Here is a 19,955-nt window from a genome sequence, read left to right as displayed (position 1 = left end):
GAGCTGTGCACTCACAAATGTGTTTTTGTCACTCACCTTTAGGATCATTTCTTATGCAGCTATAAATAACTAATACAATATGCAAAGGATCTCGTATTAGCTAGGGTCAGCTAAGGTGCAGTAACAAATAGACCCAAACGTGGAGTGGCTCAACAAAGCAGTCTTGGTTTGGTTTTCAGGTCAGTGAGAGGGTCTCTTTCATTCAGCCATTCAGGACAGAGAGTCCTCCCACCTATGGCTCCACTGTCTTTGAGAACCTCCTGTTGTCTGCATTCAATCCAGAAGGGGAAAGGGAGGATGGTGGAGGCAATCCCACATCTGAAAAAGCCAAATCCCAAAGAGACACCCATCACATCCATTTACTCTCTTGGGATAAATTTAGTCACATGGTCCCACCTATTTCCAAAAGAGACTGGGAATGTATCTAGTTATGGCTCCAGAATCTTAGAGAGAATGGATATAGGTGGTATAGGCCTGTCCTACAATACTTAGTATAGCCTGGCCCTGGACTCCTCTTTTCCTGACATGAAATTGTCAGGGGTGTATCTCTAAGAGGTTCTTGACCTTCTCATTCCTGGACCATGTGCCCTAACCAAGGCCTGGGAGTCTCTTCTCTCTTGTGACCTGCTTCTACTCAGAATGTGGATTCTAGAGGCTGTTAGGCCTGCTTCAGGGAGCGGCCTCTGCATTCTGAAGTCATTGATTTATTCCTAACTCACCTGCAGAATGATGAGCTCCACAAGGTTCCCAAACGACATCTTCACCTTCAGGGCTGACATTGCTCCAGACGTGTTAGGCCACAGCGTTTCCTGATTCAGCAGATACCCTGTTTCTGAATCAGTCTTTACTAATGGCATAAATCAAGAAACTCAGATAAAACTCAAAATAAACAAAAGGTTTCGTTTTCTCTTTCTGTGCCATTCTTCTGTACAGATTTGCCTCTTCTCAAGAAAACATTTTAAAATGACAGAGTCTATGAGAATTCCTTCTCCTCCTCTCATTGCAAGGCCTAAAATAAGCCTGTTGAATTTTATTTTTTTTTTTGAAACAAAAACTCAGGGATGCACATTTTGGCACTGCCCATTACTAAATATTAAGTAATTATAAAAATGATGTCTTTGATTTTTCTTCTTGTGAGTCAGTCATCCAGTTAAATAAACTGTGAACTGTCAAGTCAACTCCTCCTCTTCGAGAGTGACATGTAACCAGTATACTCCGCTCTCACAGTTTGCCTGGACCACTCCAGGAAGAGAGGGTATCCTGAGACCCGCTTCTGTCACCCCACACAGCTTCCATTCTTACCAGGGCTAGAAGCTTGGCAGGAGCCACCAGAAGGTCATCTAAGAACAGCAGCATCATGAAAGCGCAGGGCTGAAGGCAACCCACTCTGCTCGAACCTCCCAGGAGCAGAGCTCGCTGCTCCTGGGACCCCTCTCCCCGCTCTGGGTGGCCGCTCCATTAGAAAGAAGCTTCCGACACCAAGCAAAGCCATATCCCAGCTTCCACCCTCCTGGCCCCATTCTGAGTCACCGAGTCATACAGCACAAATCCAAATCTTGGCTTTTCTCCCATGGATGTTGTCCAGCCCCCATCCCCATGCCATGGCCCATCTCCTCCAAGGCCAACACACTCAGTTTCTTCCTTGATAAGATGTGATTTCCAGGTTCATTACCACCCAGCCGCTCTTCTCTGCACGGAATCCAAAGTGTTAGGGCAATCATTTTACCCTGCTTCTCCTACTCCATTTCCAACTGGCTTCTTGTGGATACTGCTGACCCAGATGGAAGCAACTATTCAATAAAGCCCATTTCATTTTATACTCCCCTAGCACACATTAGTGCAGCTGGCTTTGGGGATCAAAGTGCAGGAATGTCCACTTATCCCATTAAATTTAATCATGTCATGACCCAGGGTGTATTGTATATATGAGGTTATAGGGATCTTTATGCAAGAAATAAATAGGGAAGGATGTTCCTAAACATCTCTGGATGGTGGGATTACTCGTGTATTTCCCTTCTATTGGGTACTACTTACTTGTACTTACCATCAATTAATTTTTTAAGTATATTTTATTGATTTTAGAGAAGAAGGGAGAAGGAGAAAGGGACATAGAAACATCAACGATGAGAGAGAATCATTAATCCGCTGTTCTAGAATGCCCCACATTGGTGTTTGAACTCACAACCCAGGCATGTGTCCTGACCTGGAATCAAACCGTGACCTCCTGGTTCATAGGTCAATGCTCCACCGCTGAGCCATGCCGGCCAGGCCATCAATTACTTTATAAATAGGCATCTGTTTTCTCTTGCTCTTGTTAGAGCGAGACTATTTTCCTAGATTGCTGAGGAAAAGCAATAAAAACAAAACAAACCCACCCTGTGTTTGAGAGAAACCCTTGCCTTTTCTTAGCCACCTCTAGCCACGAGTGCCAACCTCCTTACTCCTCTGGATCCTTCTTTAGGGGTAAGAAAGATTTTTTAAAAAGCAGAGAATTAAAACAAAACGAGAACCTAAAAACAAGACATAGTTTCCCACCACAATGGCCAAAAGTGCAGGCTGTTTCCTCCTCGGCCACAGATGGCAGCTTTCCTCCACGGAGCTGTCCTCACTCTTGTTTAGAGGCGGGCCCTGTGTGACGTGACAGCTCTTGGAGCTGGCCCTCCAGTGGGGTCGGGGGCAGCTCAGTGGCAGGCTGTGTTGATGGAAGCAGGAGTGTGCGGCCTTCTCTCTCCTGGCTCCTGTAGAGCAGTTTCTTCTGTTGTCGCCTGCTCTGAGCCTAGCGCTGTGCTGTTTCCTGCTGAGAACCTCACAGAAACTCTCCAGGGAGAACGCAGGTTCACTTCGGGGGCCAGCACAGCAACCCCACACTCTCTAAAAGAACTCTAGAAGGAGCCCTGAGAAGCGCTGGGCACCTCGTTCATTTAGGCAAATTTGTCCTAAGTTACGGCCGGGCCTGTTGGTGCAGAGAGCAGCTAAATGATAAAATGGTGGCAAGGAAATACAGTTTCAGTGCACATGGGCCCAGGACTACCCTCTGGTTTCTGCCTTGGCACCAGGTTGGGGAGCCTCTTGAAAGAACAGCTAAGAAGTGGGTACAAATAGTATAAGGTGACCAGACGTCCCGCTTTTGGTGGGACAGTCCCGATTTTTAACAATTTGTCCTGCGTCCCGTAGAGTTTTAAAGAAGTCCCGATTTAAAAATTCTTTTAAAATGCTGCGGGACGCGGGGCAAATTGTTAAAAACCTGGACCCGCCAAAAGCAGAACATCTAGTCACCTTAAAATAGCAGAGAGGTACGATGCAGGTCAAAGGGTGCCTCCCAGGCACCTAGAAACCATGCAGTTAAACAGCTTTGTGTGCAAACTCTTCATTTTTTAAACCTTACTCGTTTGAGCAAAGACACGGGTGACATCAACTCAAGTGTCAGGAACTCTGAATTGGAGAGGTCGGGACTTCCAGTGACTCAGAGAGAGTCAACTCGGGCACCAAAAGCGTGTTCTGGTGACCTGGGTGAGGACGGGGAAGGTTCATCTCCCCTCACAGGTTTGCAAGGGCAAAAGGTCTGGGGTAAATGTAAACGCTGAGCAGCAGGTCAGTCTCTGGTTTTCTTCATGACAAGATTTTAAGTGCCGTTCCTGGAGCAGTTTCTGTGGAAGCCTCAGCATCTGAGGCCAGGCCAGCAGCAGGCACAGAAGGCCCCCGGGGGAAGCGGTGCCATCTCCACATCCGGTGCAGCAGCCATTTCGCTCAGTTAGCAGCACTGCCACCAGTTTAAATCAATGTTGTTAACTTAAGTCTTATTGACTTTGGAGATTTCTTTGTATTGACTCGTACATTTCTTTTGAGTTCATAGTTGTAATGGGCCCTTGAGCAAAAGCCATTTTACATTTATACATATTTGAGGAACTCTAAATTGAAAAATAATTTAGTTCAGCCCTTCAGGTCTCTGAGGGATGCTTTCTTTTTCTTTAGAAGGACTCCATCTATGACTTTTCCTAAGAAATTGCACATAGGCATTTTCCACAATATATGCCCCACTCCTGTGACCAATGGGGACATGGCTTCCCTAGTCAGGAAAGGTATCCGTTTCTCTGGGAATGAACTCTGTCCACCAATACACTTGCTACCTATGGGATAGAGGTTGTTTCTCTCAGAACCAGTGGTGCCCAAGCTGCAAGGTGGGCACGGACTTTCAGGTGCACGGCCGATGTGAACCACACGGCCCATGTGAACACATGGCCGATGTGCCCGGAAGCTGATCCTGTGTGCAGAGCTCCAGAGGGAAGGATGCTGGGAAGAAGTTGCTGAGACGTGGCCTTTGCTTGGCTCACTGTCAGCAAGTTTTCTGTCCTGGAATAAGCTGTCTCTAGACTTGAGCAAGCAGATATGGGCTGCTTACCTGGACAGGTAGGCGGGCATCCAGTGGGACAGTGGATTAGTTGTATTGATCCTGGAGCAATATGACCCCCTGACCACTGGTTAAAGATGCTGACACCAGCTGGCGAGGCCTAGCAGTCTGCGTGTCAGCATCGTGGTCCTGCCTGGCAGTCTCATTCCCCAGCTTGGCTCTCTGTGCGTGGGCAGTGCTGGGAGCCTGTGGCAATGGGCAGCAGCCAAGCTGAGAGCTACACTGGGAGGCCCAGCCATCAGCCAGGGCCTCTTTGGGGAAAGAACGCTGGAATCTGCAAATATGCTAAGACCCCTCCCATTTATGCCAATAGGTGTAGACCCCATTTCGTGACTGCCCAGGCTCCAGGGGTGGGGAGGCCCAAAATATTGTGTCTATTCCCTTCTCTCAAAATAAGCTTCAAAGGCCAAAGGTCATGATATTCATCACGCACTTGGTCAATGTCCATTAGCTCCTTCTTCCTGCCTCTCCCTGCCTTCTAAGAAGCAAACCACAGGATATGTGTCCAAATGTACTTGTCGAGCTGAACTGAATGTACCTCTAGAGTGTGATCCCCATACTCAGGTCTAGGAAACTTGCCTGATAAGTGGCAGTGCGGCCAAGAACTCAGCTTCGTGATTCCAGAAAGGAAGGGGCAGCAGATTAGGAGCAGATGATCTGCCCGCCCAGCTGCTGACCTGGAGCTCAAATCAAAGCAAGAGGCTGAAATGCTGGCCATGAGCAGGGCTGGCACCTGAGGCAGCCACCTGGCAGGTCCCAGATTGGCCACCTGGTTCCCGACCAGGCTCCAGGGCCTCCCACGCCCATCCCCGCCCCGGCCAGCTGTCCCACGGCCCTTCTGAGAGCAGTGTGGGGGGAGGAGAACAGCACGCCAATCAGGGACAGCTCCCTCATCCCCAGCTCTGGGAGAGTCCAGCACTGCCCGGGCCTGACTCCTGCCCCTTGTGAAATGGGGACACTTTTCAAGAACGGTGGAAAAAACAGCAGCTGAATAAAAAATGATTTCAGCCGAAACCGGTTTGGCTCAGTGGTAGAGCATCGGTCTGTGGACTGAAAGGTCCCGGGTTCGATTCCAGTCAAGGGCATGTATGTTGGCTGCGGGCACATCCTCGGTAGGGGATGTGCAGGAGGCGGCTGGTCGATGTTTCTCTCTCATCGACGTTTCTGGCTCTCTGTCTCTCTCCCTTCCTCTATAAAAAAATCAATAAAATATATATTTTTAAAAAAATGATTTCAGAAGACCAAGTGAAGAGGCTTAGAGCGGTTGATGTTGATGGCTGCAGGCTCAAATTGTGCTTTCCCAGCCTTTCCTATTTTCCCCCTTTTCTAGCCACCGGAGTGAGTATAAAAACTCATTGGAGAAATAGCACATATAGATTCAAAGCCATTGGCTGTGGTAGTTTGGGCCTGACTCAGGAATGCCATCTGTGATATTTTTTTGTCCTATACATTGAGGGGGGGAAAAAGAGAAAAGAGAAAGAAATAGTCACCAGACAGGGTAGTGGGAAGTGGTTGGGAGGGGCAGGGTGATGGGATGAGGGACAGCCTGAGACAAGCAAAGGCCGTCAGAACTCAGCTGCCTCTGCAGCGTCACCTGTGCAGCTGTGAGTGAGGTAGACTAACCTGTCCCTTCTCATACTACGGATGGTGCTGACTTCCAAACAAGAAATAAATGATGCCAAAGCCGGTTTGGTTTAGTGGATAGAGTGTTGGTCTGCAGACTGAAAGGTCCCAGGTTCGATTCTGGTCAAGGGCATGTACATTGGTTGCGGGCACATCCCCGGTAAGGGTTGTGCAAGAGGCAGCTGATCGATGACTCTCTCTCATCGATGTTTCTCTCTATCCCTCTCTCTTCCTCTCTGTAAAAAATCAATAATAAAAAAAAAGAAGTAAATGATTTCCTTAGACCCCAAACTTAGAGCCTGCTGCCCACAGTCTCTGGAACTTCCCAATTCCCACAAAGGACCAGGGACCCCAGATTCCCTCAGGGCCCTGCTTCTCTTCTTTTCTTTCCTCCACCTCTGGTTTCATTAGTTCCTCTTCTCTGCTTTGGCTTGTGGCCTGCTACCCCACAGCCTCTGGGATCACTGGGAACCTTCAGGGCAGAGGGTGCTGACTGGGGATACTGGCCTCATGCTCTGGCCAGTTTCCCAGGTGGCCTCACCTTTGGGAGAAGCCCAGGTGTGAGTGCTGACAGCCTGTGCCGATATGAACAGACAGCCCAGGCTCCTTGGATGCTGAACCAAGGGCAGGAGTACGTACTGGTGCCTGGAGGCAAAAGCCTCCCCTGGCCCTGAACCATCTCCCCCAAACTAGGAGGCCACCCAAACATCCTGTCCTGTTGCTGGTGACATTCAAGAGCAGTGTTTCTCTTGGGAGTCCCAGGCACTTCCTGCTGTTGTAATTTGGGGTGAGCCTTGGAGCCAGATGAATCTGATGTGCCGTGAGCATGCCGAGTGCTGAGGTCTGGGCTCCCATTCCATTAGTTGGACCTGGCTTTGGACCTTGTGGAGGACAGAACAGGTCCTTGGGTTTCTTTGGTCTGAAGCAGTCTTGGCCCATTTCCTGTTGGAGGAAGAATCCCATGGGGCCCACTAAGACCCTCACAGAGATTTGGGCTCAGTCCCAGCTAATGGTAATAGAGGATGATGCTGTCCTTGAAATTCCACAGTAATACCCACAGAGGAGTGAGAATGGCTCCGTCAGGGCAGGACTCTTCCCCAAGCACCACCTTGTGATATGACCTCAGCATCTCCAGGACCTGACTGGGACCCAGGGATCTTCATCCTTTTCACTTCACAGCAATACTCTAATATTTAAGTTTGATGGATTCATTACTAACCAACAGCATTTTCCAGCAATGTGCCTGTGGACCCCGATTCTTGTAGGACCAACAGAAAAATGGCAACTTGTCAGCATGTCTGTGTGTCGTGTGACACCAAAGGAGATGGGCCTTCCTGGCCTCCTCAAGGGAAAGAGGAGCAGGATGTCCCAGCCTAGGGACCTCCCATTTCTTCCATAAGCATTTCCAGGACAGAAGGCCTGGCGGCTCTTCAGATTTCCCTATTCCATGAACAGAAGGCCTGATGCTCCCACCATGACTCCATGGTCTCCAGAGGTGGGAGGTGACGTCTGGCAGCAGGAGGGGACGGATCTGGATGGCTCAGCCAGGTCACCCAACCCTCCTCTTCCTTAGAAGTTCTAGTAAGCCACTACCCGCGGCCAGCTTGCCCCGCTTTGGGATCGAGGCAAAGGCCATCTCAAGGGCAGGCTGAATTTGTGTCAGCTCCAGGCTGTGAGGGTTTTTGCCTGCAATAAGATCAAACCCCCAAACTAAAGGATCCCTCCACCATATCCCAGGAACTCCCCGAATTCCAGATTCTGGAGAAATCAAGAAGCAAACAAGGCTGCTTTGGGAAGTGCTCACATGTATTTATTTCACAAGGGGGGAGATGGAGTGGGCTGATCACCAACAAGATGCCACCAAATGAGACATATGAACCCTAAACTGGACAACTACTGGGTTTGGCTCTGGGCAGGGCTTGGCCTTTGGGGACAGCATTAGGGAGAGGAATGGGGACTGGCAGAAGGACAGCCTTCTGTCTGGGCACCACAAGGGCAAGACTGAGCCACATCCTTCTGGCCAGATGTGTGGCCACCCCCACCCCCACCCAAGCTTCTCAGCAGCCTTGTCCTGATCCAGGTGAGCGATGAAGCGCAAGCCCAAAGCCATACTTCTACGTCTGCTCTACCACACACACACACACCCAGACGCACATGCCACGTGGCGTCACACATGCACACACGCACATGCAGCTGCACACACCCTGCCACGAGCACCACACAGGCACCCATACTCATCATATGCATGCACACAGGTCCATATATTAACTCTGATTTATATGTGCACCCTAACCAGAGGGCAATCAAAAAAAAATTATTACTCTTCAGAGAGGAATCGACTGCCTTCTCCCCTGTCAGCCAGTAGAGCGTGGGCTGAAATGAGATGAGCACAGAGCAGACCCCAGGGTCCTGGCCCCCTTTGCTGTGTTGGCTCCAGACTGGAAGCTCCAGTCCCCTCGGTGCTCCCCCTGCAGCAACCTCTGGGTCAGGGCTCCCTGTTCCCTGGGCAGGCGAAGTGGCACTGGTCTGGATCCAGCCTGGGTCCTTCACAGCTTAGCCTACTCTGTGTGCTCAGCCGATTCCTGTCTCAGCTCTCCAGACACAGGCAAAAAGAGGTAGCCCAGGAACACAGGAGCCTAGGCAATGCGCAGGTGACCATGGAGGTGTCAGCTCCAGGCCATTCAGGGGTGGAATCAGAAAAATCCAGAGCTGTGACCTCCCCCAGTGCCACCTAATGAATAGGTTTGGGCTGGAGGCTGCCTTGGTTGTGAATGGACATCTGGGCAGAGGCAACCTCAGGGGAAACTGAGTCTCAGGGCCTCACTGTCTCCTCTGAGCAGGAAGAGCTAGGATGTGGCTGAGCTCTTCCCTCACTTTATTTGAGGGCTGGGGTGAAATTAGAAGCTGCTGCTGTAAGAGATGAGAAAGAGGAGAGGCCACTGCCAGTCCAGTCCTGATAGCTGGTGGGAAGGTGACGACGGAGATATGGGTGTTTCAATCCTCGGTGCCAGGTCCACATCTGGGCTGCAGAACACACAGCGCCTGGGTTCCCAGAGAAGAGTGGGGGCAGGGTGCTTTCCCAGGGTGCAGGAGCTGAGTGCCTGAGGTGGACACGGTGTCTCCATCCACCCCCCCCGCCCCATGCTGCCCTGGAGAAGCCCGGGTGCCCATGAGCGCCAGCTGGCTCCCAGCTGTTCTCTCCACCAGCATATCTGGTCCAGAGCACGGGAAGTTGGGGCCAGTCTCCGGGTCCCCAACTTCTCCCCACTACTTGATGAAATTCTTAATCGTCCACCTCTGTCCCGTGCAGCTGCGGAGGATGAGGTCAATGCCAGCCAGGCCATGGTTCTCCACCTCTAGGCAACGCCCAGTGCCCTTATTCATAATGGCTCCATTCTGGGTCAAAAGAGGCGAGGGAGGGAGAGAGGAAAAGAGAGAAAGAGAGAGAGACTTAACCACCTTAGTGCCCAGCACATGGCCTCTCATGGGAACAATCCTTGTACAGGGAAAAGATCACTGGGGCCTCCTCTGGAAATCATCAAGTCAGACAATAAATAAGCTTCAGCAAGTCTGAGTGGCTGAGGCAGGTGATGAGGATCAATGGGAAATGGTGTCAGAAGGAGGAATTTCCAGGGATATTCCAGGTCTGATTTTCTTAACCTTACTGGCTATAGGTACTTAGCTGATTTCAGGAAAATGACCCCCACAACCTCTTCCCAAGATGTAGCAGAGCCAACCCAGCCTATCACTGCTGCAGAGATCCGGAAGGCTGTCTTTGATTGATTCCTCCCAAATGTACTCTGGGTTCAGGCACCTGGCCCAGGGCTGGGAGACCTGGATGCTCTTAGGCAGGCGTCTTCAAACTACGGCCTGCAGGCCACATGCGGCCCGTAGAGGAGTCTGATTCGGCCCGCCAGGTTTTTTGGGCAGTGAGCGCAGCCGAGGTGTTACAGTAGGAATTAGTAGTTCATATAGTCCGGCCCTCCAGCTCTCTGAGGGACCGTGATCTGGCCCCCACTTTAAAGTTTGAGGACCCCTGCTAGGGAAGCCGGATTGCCCTCAGCTGCTCTGGAATGCCAGCCCTGTCCATGGAACACTCACCTGGATGAAGTTCCACCTCTTGTACAGGCTGCTCTTGACCTTGTCGCAGTCAAGCAGCTGGGGCAACCGACTCTTGGAGTTGTCTACCAAGCAGCGGGTGTCAGGGAGGAGTGTGGTGGTCCCCAGGGCTCCCAAGTGCAGAAAGCCTTCCTTGGTGTAGCGGGCCAGCTGGGAAGAGAGAGCAGAGTGGCAGGGGAGGAGGGTCAGGAGGGTAGGGGTGAGACCATGAAGGAAAAGAGGGTTGAGATCTACAGGTCTCACCCAAGCCTCTGTTCACGATGCAGCTGTGGCCACTGTGTCAGGCCTGTCACACACCCACATTCCCAACTCACAGGGGAGCCCTGGCCAGGAAGCCCTCCGGTTTGCTAAGCCAGGATACTAATTCCCCTCATCCACTCTCTGATATTTTCCTAAGCATGTCCTCGTCAATGTTCCAGGAGTCCACCTTTCTGTCCAGCAATACAGAGAGCAGAGATAAGTAAGTGAAGGAGCAAGATAGCTGATTTCTAAAGCTTGGTTCTGCTTCCAGCTGGCTGGGCTGCCTTGAATAATTCACTTAACCTCTCTGAGCCTCCATTTCCTCCTCCTTTGTAATTGGGGATTAATGAAATCTACCCTGCTGCAAAGGACCCAAAGATGCTGTGCATGCAAGAAGAAACAGACATTATTAAAAAGCATTCAACGTCATAGGCTCTTAAATAAATAAAGTAGCAATGAGATACCACATTTTAAATAAGAACTTATTCCCATTTTGTCAAGGGTAGCATAAGATGGGCTGGCAGGAGGGCAAATTACTACAACCTTGCAAAGAGGTAATTTCAAAATACACACTTCGTGCTTTTAAAATGTTCTCCTTTGACTCAATAAATCTACTTCTAGAAATGTATCCCAGGGAAATAATCAGAACTCTGAACAAAAGTTTATGTATAGAGTGTTTACTGCAACATTATTTATAACATCCTAAATGTGCAACAGCACGGTCCTGGAATTGCTTTCTGCTCCATGTACTGCAAGGAGAACTGGGCGATTGTGGGAAGTTTCAAAAATGGCCACATCCTTCACTCTTCCCCCTGTACAACCTTGGTAATGTGACTCTGCAGCAGTTTCCAACACATTGGTGACTTGCTTTGGCCAACAGAATGAAGATGTGAGGATGTGCCTATTCTTGAATTAGACCTTGCATACTTCCACCCTCCTGAAACCTTGCTGCTCCCACTGTAGTAAGTGTAGGATGGACTGCCAGAGAATGAGAGACAACCACTAGCCAAGGGGATGAGGTCATTAGAGGTCAGGTAGTCCTCAGCCAACCTGATAGCTGATAGGAGACTCGTGAATGAATCCTGTCAAGATCAGCTGAGCCTGGTCCAGATCACAGAATCATCCATCTGGCCTATGTACTCATGAGAAATAATAAATGCAGACTGCTTTATGCCACTAAGTGTGGGATAGTTGTTATGCAGCAATAACTGATATAGAGATGGTGTTGCCTGACAACCATTCCTCCAGCAGGGTTCTCCTCTCCTGCCTGTCCACATTGTTTAAAACTGTATTCCAACTTTTGAAGAAATGGATCCACTTTCCATTCTCACTCTTTCAGGGGCAGGGACTGTGTCCAATTCATTTCATTCATTGTTAGGAGGACAATCACAAACCAAGCACTCAAAAATGTGTGAATGAGCACATTGTAAATCTAATAAATATCCTCATTAAAAAAAAACACAAATGAAGCCCCATCTACATTTAAATTCTACAAGCATGTTTTGAAGACAACTCTGTGTGCCCAGAGACAGCCTTCTGGGTATATAAGGACAGGCTGTGTTCCCACTGAGATGGTTCCAGTGTAGGCTGGTGAGGACAATGAGAGAGACTAGCATGATCCTCCTGTTTGTTCTTACAGTCTTAAGAGGTTACTAGAGTAGGAGTGATGACTATTGATATACAGGTTCCTAAAAAAGTAAAAAAGTAAAATGACCAGCTTGCAGGTAGCAAAGGCATACTCTGCATCATTTCTAAGATTGTACATGGGGGTAAATAATGGAATTGTCAAACCAAGATGGCAACATAAGGTTTACACCTGTACGTGCTGCCTCTCACAACCACACCAAAACTACAACTAAAAGACAAAACGTCTGTCACCCAGAACCATGGGAAAGCTGGCTGAGTTTCCTTCTACAACTAAAAGGAAAGAGAAAAGAGCATTGAGACCAAGAATGACGTGCACAGGTGCGGAAAAGCAGAGGTATGGAGGCATGTGCAGAGAGAGTTGGTAGCTGGGTGCAGTGTTTTTTTTTCAATCCAAAAGAAGACATAAGCTCCTAACTGCTCTAAACTCCAGTTTCTGGCGAGTTTATGGGGACCCAGACTCCTACCAGGAGAAGCGGGACTATCTGCCATCGGGTCAGAAAGTAAGGGTGGCTTTCTTGCAGAGGTGTGTAGGAATCATTGTTTACTGCTCTGGGGCGCAGGGTGTGGAGACACAGAGAGGGCTGACTGGCAGCCATCACTGTTTGCCACACGCAATTTACAAACCCACCTAAACTATGTGCAGCAGCTTTTGCATATGAATGGCCTGCCCTATTGCAGCTTAACCTAACAAACTGCAGCTGGGTCAGGTCCAAAACTTCCAAACCCTAAGCAAAGAGGAGAAATTTGCAGATCTTGCTATAGCTCCTACTGGGTTTCCTCAGACAGTAGCTGACAGAGGTTCATGCTAGTCTCTCTCATTGACTTGCACATTCTTGGAGATTCAGGAGTCAGTGTACCTAGTGGTCACTGTGTGAGACAACACCAGATTTCAACTCCTTACATCCATAAGTGACACACTCAAGAGGCAGACTCAGTGAGCGCCAAAGCCCCGCTGAAGCAAGTTTGGCCCCATAAGGGTGTCTCCAGCACAGCAGTTCTTCCATTATAGACACAGTGGGTCCTCACAGCTAATTGGCCTTGAGGACAATTCCTCCCAGGGTACCAACAGCAATCAAGACTTAACTACAAGACTGTGCACTCAGCCCACAAATGGATGTTCCAAGAGTGTCCACCTCAAGTGATTGGGGAGGCTGAGCCACTGTCCCTTATAGGTCATCTACCACACAAAGCCACTCTATCAACACAGGGAAGCACCAAAATGTGGAGACAAAGAAACATGTCATGAATGACAGAAATGGAGGAAAGTAAACTACTGGATATAGAGTTCAAAACCATAGTTATAAGGTTACTCAAGAATCTTCTAGAAACCTCCAAGGAACTTAGTGAGACCTTTAAGAATCTTAATGAGAATGCAAAAAAAGAAAAGAAAAGAAAAGAAAAAGGACCAGTCAAAATTAAGCATACATTGTCTGAAATAAAGAATAATATACAGAAATTCAACAGTAAACCAAAGGACTCCAAGAATCAAACCAAAGATTTGAAATATGAAGAAGCAAAAAACAAAAAGAATCCAAAAATATGAAGATAGTGTAAAGAGCCTCTGGGACAACTTCAAGCATAACAGCATCCAAATTATGGGGGTGCCAGAAGAAGAGAGAGAGAGCAAATTATTGAAAACTTATTAGAAGAAATAATGACAGAAAATTTTCCCTACCTGGTGAAAGAAATAAACTTACAAGTCCAGAAAGCACCGAGAATAGCAAACAAGAGGAATCCAAAGAGGACCACATCAAGACACATAATAATTAAAATGCCAAGGGCAAAAGACAAAGAGAGAATATTGAAAGAAGTAAAACAAAAAGTTAGTTACCTACAAGGGAGTACCTATTCAACTGTCAGCTGATTTCTCAATATAAACTATGCAGGCCAGAAGGGAGTGGCAAGAAATATTCAAAGTGATGAACAGCAAGAACCTACAACCAAGATTACTCTACCCAGCAAAACTATCATTTAGAATGGAAGGTCAGATAAAGAGCTTCACAGACAAGAAAAAGCTAAAGGAGTTCATCACCACCAAACCAGGATTACATGAAATGCTGAATGGTATTCTTTAAGAAGAGGAAGAAGAAGAAAAAGGTAAAGATAAAAATTATGAGCAACAAAATGAGAACAAATATATATCTATCAACAAGTGAATCTAAAAATCAAGTGAATAAAATGGTGAATAGAATAGAATCAGGGGCACAGAAAGGGAGTGGACTGACAATTCTTGGGGGGAAGGTGGTGTGAGGGATATGGGAAGAGATTGAACAGAAATCATACACCTATGGATGAGGACAATGGCAAGGGTAAAGGCATGGGGTGGGGGCAGGGGGAAATATATGGGGCGGGGAGAGAAAGATCTATAATAATACGAACAATAAAGATCTATTTTTAAAAAATAATGGAATTTTCACAAAACCCTATGAAATAGGTGCAACTACTCACCCATTTTAAAGATGGGAAAACCTAGGAATGAAGACATCTGGTCACCTGATGGCCCTGGCCTCCACTGGGTCCCTAGAGATCCTATGGGTGGTGGCCCTGTCCCAGCAGCTGAGCAGCAGAGGGCCCCCCCCCCCCCCCAAAGGACCCTTTCCTCCTCCTAAGAGTCTGGGTGTTTCTGGCCAGGCATGGAGCAAGAAAGCAGCTCTGCCCAGAGACCTTGTTGTGGGGTCGATAACCCCCCACCCCAGTGTTGTATAAACTTTAAATGTTACTGTACTAGTGGACTTTTTCTATAACTTATAACTGACCTTTCTTTGTTAAAACTTTAGCCTAGGGGTGTCAAACTCAATTAGAGAAGGGGCCAAACTCTAAAATCCAGCCTAAATCGCGGGCCGAATGGTTTACTGAACCGTCATAAACTGTCATTGTGATGGAAACGCAGCGGAGTGCAGTGATGACAGCGCGGTGCGGGCCACATTGCAAGGCCTGGCGGGACGGATTTGGCCCGCGGGCCTTGTGTTTGACACATGTGCTTTAGCCAATCATAATCTGCCAGGCATCCCTAAGACAGGGATAAAAGTAGCATGCTTAGAGTGGGTCGGGGCTCTCGTTGCTCGCTGCTGTGTCAGTTGAGACACTAGCCCGGAATTGAGTTCGTAATAAAGGCTTTCTGAATTCCAATTTGGCTGACTGGTGGTCGTCATTCGCGGGTCGCCCACAACAACCTGAGTGCCTCTTTTCAGAGGATAACATTCTCCTCGGGCAGTTCTAAGCTCCTGATAGAAGCTGCTCAGAAACCCTCTGCTCTGATCCCCAATGGGAAGCCTTCCTGGTCCCCCAGAAACAAGTGGCAGAGTTTATTGAGTGCCCTTGAGAGAGATGCAGTTAACATATGCTTCAAACTCAAATTAATTCCAAATCAGAGTAATTGTTAGAGGCAAAATGATAAGAAAATCAGAACTCTCCCTACCCCTCCTTAAACAATGTCTCTGAATATATTTAAATTCACCAAATGCAAAGTGATGAATGACAACAAGCTGCCTTTATGTTCAGGGGAAAGATATACACAGCTGCTTATTGAAATTATGAATCAATCTATTATCCAGCAGGCAAATGAGTAACGCTAAGAACATTAATTAACTAAATGTATCTGTGACTCAGATGTTTAAAGAGTGACACTAAATGCTCTTGGGAGTTAGGGCATGAAACAAGGAGACCCAGGCTGCTAGGACCTGCAAAGGTCACACACCAGCCCCAAGCCCTGCAGGCATCGGGGTGGGCAGGGGGCTGAAGAGACCTGTAGGGTTTCTGTCCTGGGGGAAGGCTGGTTCTCATACAGGAGGTACCAGGCCACATAAATAGGCTCTGCTGGCCCCTCCAAGGGGCCAAGATCAGGGGAAGGATGCTGTGGTTTGAATGGACCATGGGGCTTAACAAGACAGGAGGATCGTAAGCGCTGAGACCTGACATCCCTCTCCCCTTTTCCTCCACTCCTGGATTGAGAGTCTGCCTAGTCTCCCCCACTTCCCACCACCCCCCACTTCCTACCCTTATGCTCCCTCCTTAAACACCTCTGCTCCCTGTCCTTGGTAAGTCCAACAGGCTCTCCATCTCCAGGGCCTTGCTCCAGTGTCTCCCTGCCTGGAAATACTTTTTATTGGCCTTCCTCTAGGACTTTCTGGCCTTAGAATTCCCAGACCTCAATGCAGGTCTCTCCATTCCACAATGTCTTTCTTCTCTGAAACATTCTGTCAACTCCCAGTAAGTCTTTGGCACAACACATATCCATACGCTGCCTACTTGGGGGTCCCTTGCATTTACATATGAATTTTAGGATCAGCTTTTCCATTTCTGCAGGCAAGGCCGTTGAATTTTGATGGTGATTGAACTGGACCTACAGATTAGCTCAGAACTACCATCTTCACCGTGGTGGGTCTTGAACACCGGAGACCCTTTCATTTAGGTCTTTCATTCCTTTCAATAGTGTTTGGTTGTTTTTAGTGTACAAATCTTACTCTGCTTTGGTTACATGTATTCCTAAGTATTTTCTCTTTTTTGATGCTATTGCAATAGTACTGGTGTCTTCATGTCCTTTTCAGATGTTCATTGCCAGCGTAGGCAGCGTCTTCTGTGAACCACAGGCTGCCATCTGGTACCTCCTGGTCACCCAGAACTGAGGGCTCGGAAGGTCCCCTTAGTTCCTGCCTCCACGGACCAGGGGCAGATGCTGACTGCCCATGCCCACTGCAGACCCATTTGTATTCCACTGTGCCTGGGCCTCACCTCCGGTCTCTCAGCTTTTCCTTTACCTCTCAGGACTCTCTCAGTCAATACCCCTCTCATCCCTTCAAGGATCTAGATTTTAAAAATGTGTCCTTCCTCCTCCATCACTAGCCTAGTATCCTGGGCCTTCATGATCCTCAGGGAGTCTCGTCTCCCTCCTTGTTTGGAAGTTATGGCTCCTACCCCTCAAAACCTGACTTCCTTCACATTTCCTCACTTCTTTTCAGTTTCAGCCCTCTCCTCACTCTGCAGGCACCTTAAGTCATTATTTCTCCTGTCTCTTTCACTTTTTCCAAGCTACAAACATAACTAAATCTTTATGCCCCACCTTCCCCCCTATTCTCTCCAGTCACAGCTCTTATTACCTCCTAATTTTGTCCTTGGAGTTCCTCTCTCTAATTCCTCAGTGCCTTGCAATTTGGCTTCTACCACCACTACTCATGGCAATTGTCAACAAGATCCATTAATTATCAACTTCAATTGCTTTTTCTTAGTCTTTATATTAGGCACCAAATGTGGGACAGATGCTGTGCTGGGTGCAGGTGATACACGTCTTCTCTCCACACCCATTTTCTTGGAGAGCTTGCCCTTCTTAGGGCTGCCATAGCATCTATATGGTAACTTTTCCTGATGGTGCCAAATTTCTATCTCTAAACCAAACGTTCCCTTCAGTTCCAGATTTGTATATCTAACTCCCCACTTGACATACTACTTGGGTGTCTAATGGCTATTTCAATTTACATGACTCAAACCAAATTCCTCCTTGCCTTGTCCCTTCCTCCTCACACATATCCAACATCTATCTGTTTCATCTTGGTAATGACAACTCCATACTTCCAGTTGCTTAGGCCGAACACTTTGTCTTCACCCTTTATGTGCCTCTTTCTATGACACACCACATTCAATCCGTTAGCAAAACATTTACAGATTTCACCTCCATACGACCTCCCTGTGCCAAGCCACCTTACTCTCTCAAGTAGATTAGTACCATTGTCTCCTAAAGTGTCTCGCAGCTCCCACCCTTGCCTCCCTTGGTCATTTTCAATATAGCATTCTGAAAGGTTGCTTTTTAAAATATCATATCATTTAGAATTATATTACTTTAAATTGGAGTTAGGCCATGCCTTTCCTCTGCTCAACATTCTCCAGAGGTTTCCCATCTCACTCAAATAAAAGTCCAAAATCCTTACAATGGCCCACAAGGCCAGTATAACAATAGCTCCCTGAGCTCAATGCCCACCACTCTGCCCCTTGCTCACTCGATTCCAGCTACACCAGCCTCCTTGTTGGTCTGTTAATAGGATATCTTACCTCCTGGCTCAAAACCTTTGCACTTGCCGTCCCTTCTCTCTCTCCCAGACACATGAAAGGGTCACTCCCTCACCTCTCCCAAGTTTCTTCCAAATGCCATCTTCTCGGTGCTTGACCATCTTATTGAAAAGTTCACTTACACCATTCACTCCTTATCCCTTTCCTTGCGTTATTTCTCCCCTAGAACATATTATCTTCTAATAGACTATATTTATTTTCCTTATTTATAGAGTTTGTCATCTGGCTCCCTCCACTGGAATGTGAAAGACATGAGGCAAAGCTTCGTTTGTAGTTTTTCTTGTTGTTGTTCAACCCTATCCCTAGCTCTTAGAAGTGAGCATGGCACACAGGAGGTTGTTCAATAAATTCTTACGAACATCATGAATGAATGGCACAGGACCTGCTGTCAAGGAGTTCACCCTTTACTCAGGTAGGCCAGGAAGTAAAGAGGTAAGGATGACATTGTGTGAAATAATGCTATGAAATATACTAAATATCTTTTTAGAACCAGAACAGGAGGGCCTAGTCCAGAAGAGGGAGGGCAGAATATTCTTCCCAGAGGAGGGGGCATTTAGGACAACCAGATGAGTAGGAGAAGGCAGAGCAGACCAGACAAAGGCAAGAGAATGTTCAAAGACCTGAAAACCAGTGGAAACCATAGAGTGTAACAGCTGTGACAGAAGTAGAAAGGAGTGGGCACAGAGCAGAGAAGACTGCACCTTAGGGACACATCATGCCCAGGGGTCGGGCTTTATCACAAGGAGCCATCTGAATGGTAGGAGGGCCACACTGGCTGCTGAGGGGAGAATGACCTGTGGTGGGGCTTGATGACAGCCTAGGGGCCGATGAAGGACTGAACAATGGTGGCAACACTGAAGGAGGAGAGAACATGACAGATTTGAGAAGTGCATCCAAGTTAAGAAGGACTCTTTCTTCCTGGTGAGATTCATCATCATGAAATGACACACTTCATCTTTAATCATTCTTTGTATGTGGAAGGCTACTTCGTTTGATATTAATGTAGTCACCCCAGCTTTCTGCTCTTTAGAATTGCCTGCCATTCCATTTTCCATCTTTTCACTTTCAAAGTTTCTCTGTCTTTGTATTGTGAATGTGTCTCTTGAAGATGGAATACTCCTGTAATTTAAAAAATGTAAGGTGACAGTCTCCGTCTCTTAACCAGAAAGATTAGTTTATGTGCTTTTACTGTGATTAATGATATATTTGGACTTATTTCTACTATCTTTCTTTATACTTTCTGTGTGTCCAACCTTTTTTGTTTCCTTTTTCTCCTCTATTTGCCTTTGTTTGTATTGGTTGTGTTTTTTGGGTTATTTGTGGAAATGATATCATATTTCTTTGTTTCCCTCTACAAATTTGGAAATTATATGTCATTTCTATTTTTTATTGTTCACTCTTGAAATGTAGCCATTAACAATTCAGTAAAATGTAAAGTTATTCAATATCTTAACATCTACTTCCAATCAATAAAATTCAAGGACATTAGCATATGAAATCTGATCATCTCTTTCTAACTGTTCAGTCTTTTGGATATATTTCCACAGAGGAACAAATAGATACCATTCTCATTATTTTATGTAAGAAATATTGGTCTAGATCTACTTATATATTTATAAATTTCTTTATTTAGAGTTAATTCTTGCTTTAAGACATTCTTCTGGGCTCATCTTGCTTCTTGAAGTACATTCCTTACAAGTTCCTTTGGTGATTGCCTGTCATGGTAAATCCACTCAGATTTCGTTGATGTGAAAATGTCTTGGGGTGATTTGTTACTCAGCAAAATCTAATGGATACAAAGCTTTTGTGCACCTAAAAAAGTTTTTAAGTTGGATTTGTTGTAAATGATCTAGAATCT

At 47.2% G+C, this 19,955-nt stretch overlaps 1 protein-coding gene across 1 annotated transcript in view; it reads right to left on the bottom strand.

Annotated features, from left to right (window-relative positions):
* Window positions 1–7,819: 7,819 nt before the first annotated feature.
* Window positions 7,820–19,955, bottom strand: part of GALNT17 (polypeptide N-acetylgalactosaminyltransferase 17) — a 392,529-nt gene continuing 380,393 nt past the window's right edge. The window contains exons 10-11 of the mRNA XM_036409104.2: window positions 10,133–10,300; window positions 7,820–9,427 (exon numbers count right to left, since the gene is read on the bottom strand). Of these exons, the coding sequence (XP_036264997.1) occupies window positions 9,299–9,427; window positions 10,133–10,300 (297 nt within the window). The 3' untranslated portion in view covers window positions 7,820–9,298. The remainder of the gene's footprint in view (window positions 9,428–10,132; window positions 10,301–19,955) is intronic.

The sequence above is a fragment of the Pipistrellus kuhlii genome, unplaced genomic scaffold, assembly GCF_014108245.1.
Source record: "Pipistrellus kuhlii isolate mPipKuh1 unplaced genomic scaffold, mPipKuh1.p scaffold_m20_p_4, whole genome shotgun sequence".
Taxonomy (NCBI): Eukaryota; Metazoa; Chordata; class Mammalia; order Chiroptera; family Vespertilionidae; genus Pipistrellus; species Pipistrellus kuhlii.
Note: the sequence above shows the minus strand (reverse complement) of the source record. Positions and strands in the feature narration are given on the sequence as shown.